The sequence below is a fragment of the Propithecus coquereli genome, unplaced genomic scaffold (genome assembly GCF_000956105.1).
Source record: "Propithecus coquereli isolate 6110/MARCELLA unplaced genomic scaffold, Pcoq_1.0 Scaffold147, whole genome shotgun sequence".
Classification (NCBI taxonomy): Eukaryota; Metazoa; Chordata; class Mammalia; order Primates; family Indriidae; genus Propithecus; species Propithecus coquereli.
The window spans coordinates 5,927,640-5,930,167 of NW_012139080.1; the positions used below are offsets into that span (position 1 = coordinate 5,927,640).

The 2,528-nt window shown below is 34.0% G+C and overlaps 1 protein-coding gene across 1 annotated transcript in view; it reads right to left on the reverse strand.

The window, feature by feature from the left end:
* AGTPBP1 (ATP/GTP binding protein 1) overlaps positions 1–2,528 on the reverse strand; it is a 175,637-nt gene that overhangs the window by 22,173 nt on the left and 150,936 nt on the right. The window contains 1 exon segment of the mRNA XM_012640014.1: positions 1,531–1,707. Coding sequence (XP_012495468.1) covers positions 1,531–1,707 — 177 coding nt within the window.

The following is a 2,528-nucleotide window of genomic DNA, read 5'->3' on the forward strand; positions in this document are numbered from 1 at the left end:
AAAAATCCAATCAAAGTCTATCAGTGGAATCCAAACATAGTAACAAAGCACCTATCGTATACTGTAAGATTTGAGAGGGGGTCCAAGCCTTAAGTGCCCTGACTGCTTGCTTCCCCACTGCCCATAGGCTAGTTTCAGAGACAGTAATGCTTTAAATTGTCTTCTCCAGCCACACTGCATAAATCATCTCTTCAAGAAAAAGTCATTTACAGTGTATTTCCATAAATCACACAGCCCAAGGTTTTTTCCCAGCTGCCACCTATTTCTTATACAAAAGTGATTCGCAAGTTTTCTCCTATCCTACACACTTAGCCAACATGAGACCCTTGGCAAAAGCTGTCCACTAAAGCAACGATTAGGGGACAATGTTGGGAGCTGGAGTGGTGCTAATGTTACATTTCATCTATCATCGCCATAATGCCCTTGGTAAACTAGAATGACTGCAAATCATTGCTTTACAATATCTGAAGAGATCTCATATTACACTTTGGAAGAATAGCATACTGTGATCAACCTAAAATTTAGGGAAGAGTCTTTCAACAGAAAATACTGGAATTTCAGTAAGTTCTACTTTATTAGGTTCCAAAAGTTTTTCTTCCTATTTGTTACAGACTAAAAAAGTCATCATTTAGGCTCTCCAAAAATATTTGACATCAACTGTAATATGTTTACATGTTTAATGGTAACCAGTTAGACTTCTAACTCTTTTCAAAGTTATAACCATCTTTATGTGAGGTATATAAAAATCACCATCAGATTCAGTACCCTCTTTCCCCATATCAAAATAAAGAACCAAACAAAACATAATGAAGGAAAAATTAGCATGACACCTGGAAATGTTTCTGTAACAAGGCAAAAAAAATAAATGTTCAGGCCTGCTTGTTGCTTACCTAGGCCCAGTTCATTATGCAGTAAGTCCTCGATCTTTAAAATTAAAAAACCCAAAATTACCTAACATTTTACTAGTCTTTGATTTCAAAAGCAAAGTTTAAACTCCGAGTGTGCCCAATAAAAGCCTGTGGCACCACAGGAGAGCTGCTGTAGTAAAGAAAGAACTTCAGCAAAGAGATATGCACTTAAAAGTCACACACACACACAAAATCTAAATATAACAAACCAGCTGCTTTATAAGTAAGTCTAATGCGTTCATTTTAAATGCATAAAATATACTGACACCCAATAAATTAAAATGGTAGAAAATTTTTATTAATAATGTACTATTCGCACAGCTTATTATGAATTACTAATTTGCATTTAAATATCTACTCCAATGTGCTTTCTCAAAAATTATGGATGTAAATAGACTCAAATAACCAAGAATTTCCTAAGGATCCAAGCAAGCTATTTAGTTCAGAGAAGTAAAAAAACCTGTTCTCAGGACTGCATATGATTCAACTCCACTATTCCAAATTACACATAACTCACTGAAAACAAGGGTATCATTTAACATATACTTGAAAACTATGAGAGTATATAAGAAAGGAAAGTCTTCAAATATTTTTTATGGCCAGAAGACGTGAGAAGTTTTACCTTGTATTTTCCCTGGTCACAGCCACACAGAGTACTCTCCATGGTATAGCTTCTCTGTACTCCTATTTCCCTCCAAACCACAACACGAGCTGTAGATTCTTTAGATTTTTCCACTACAAAGCTACAGCTGCTCATGCAAAATGCTGGGGCAATATGGCTCAGTATCTTAGGCAAAGTCTGTAAAAATGAGAAAGATAATAATAAAATAAACCAAGAACTATTTTTTAATTTTAAAAAATTTTGGTGAAAGCACATAGATTAGAGCAGGGCCATGTGGATCTTCTTGCTGTACATCCCCTGCTATACAAACATCAAAATGGTCCTCTTACTAATTTAGAATTTTCTGCTTTTCTAAACAAATATAGCAACCAGTCAGAAAACATAACGGAAGAACCACATTCACAGTAGCAACCAGTAGGTAGACTAAAACCATGTTAAAAATATGAAGAAAAATATGTTTAAAATACAAAGAAAATTTAGTCATGAAAGTCTAATTGAGAGATTTAACATGGTAAATGTCAATCATCCCTAAATTAATTTAAAAAGCTAACACAATCATAATCAAAATACCCCAAAGTTTTCTGCAACTGAAAGTTATTCTCTAGTTCACCTGAAAGTGTAAATATGGAAATATACCCTAAGAAATACTGGGGGGAAAACAGGGGACTACGACTGGAGAAATAATCCAACAGTTATCCATCTAGACTGTACATCGCAATGTAAGTTAAATTGTGATACTGATATATAAATAGATAAATCTCAAGAAAGAAAGTTCAGAATTAAAACCACAGGTATTAAATTTACTATTATCATTATTAGTGGAGAAAAGATTGATCATTCATTAAATATTGGCATAACTGGGCAGCCATTAAGAAAAACATTCTGTGGTCAAAAAACATATGAAAAAATGTTCAACATCTCTAACCATCAGGGAAATGCAAATTAAAACCACAATGAGATATCACTTATCTCCAGTGAGACTGGCCTTTATCAAAAAG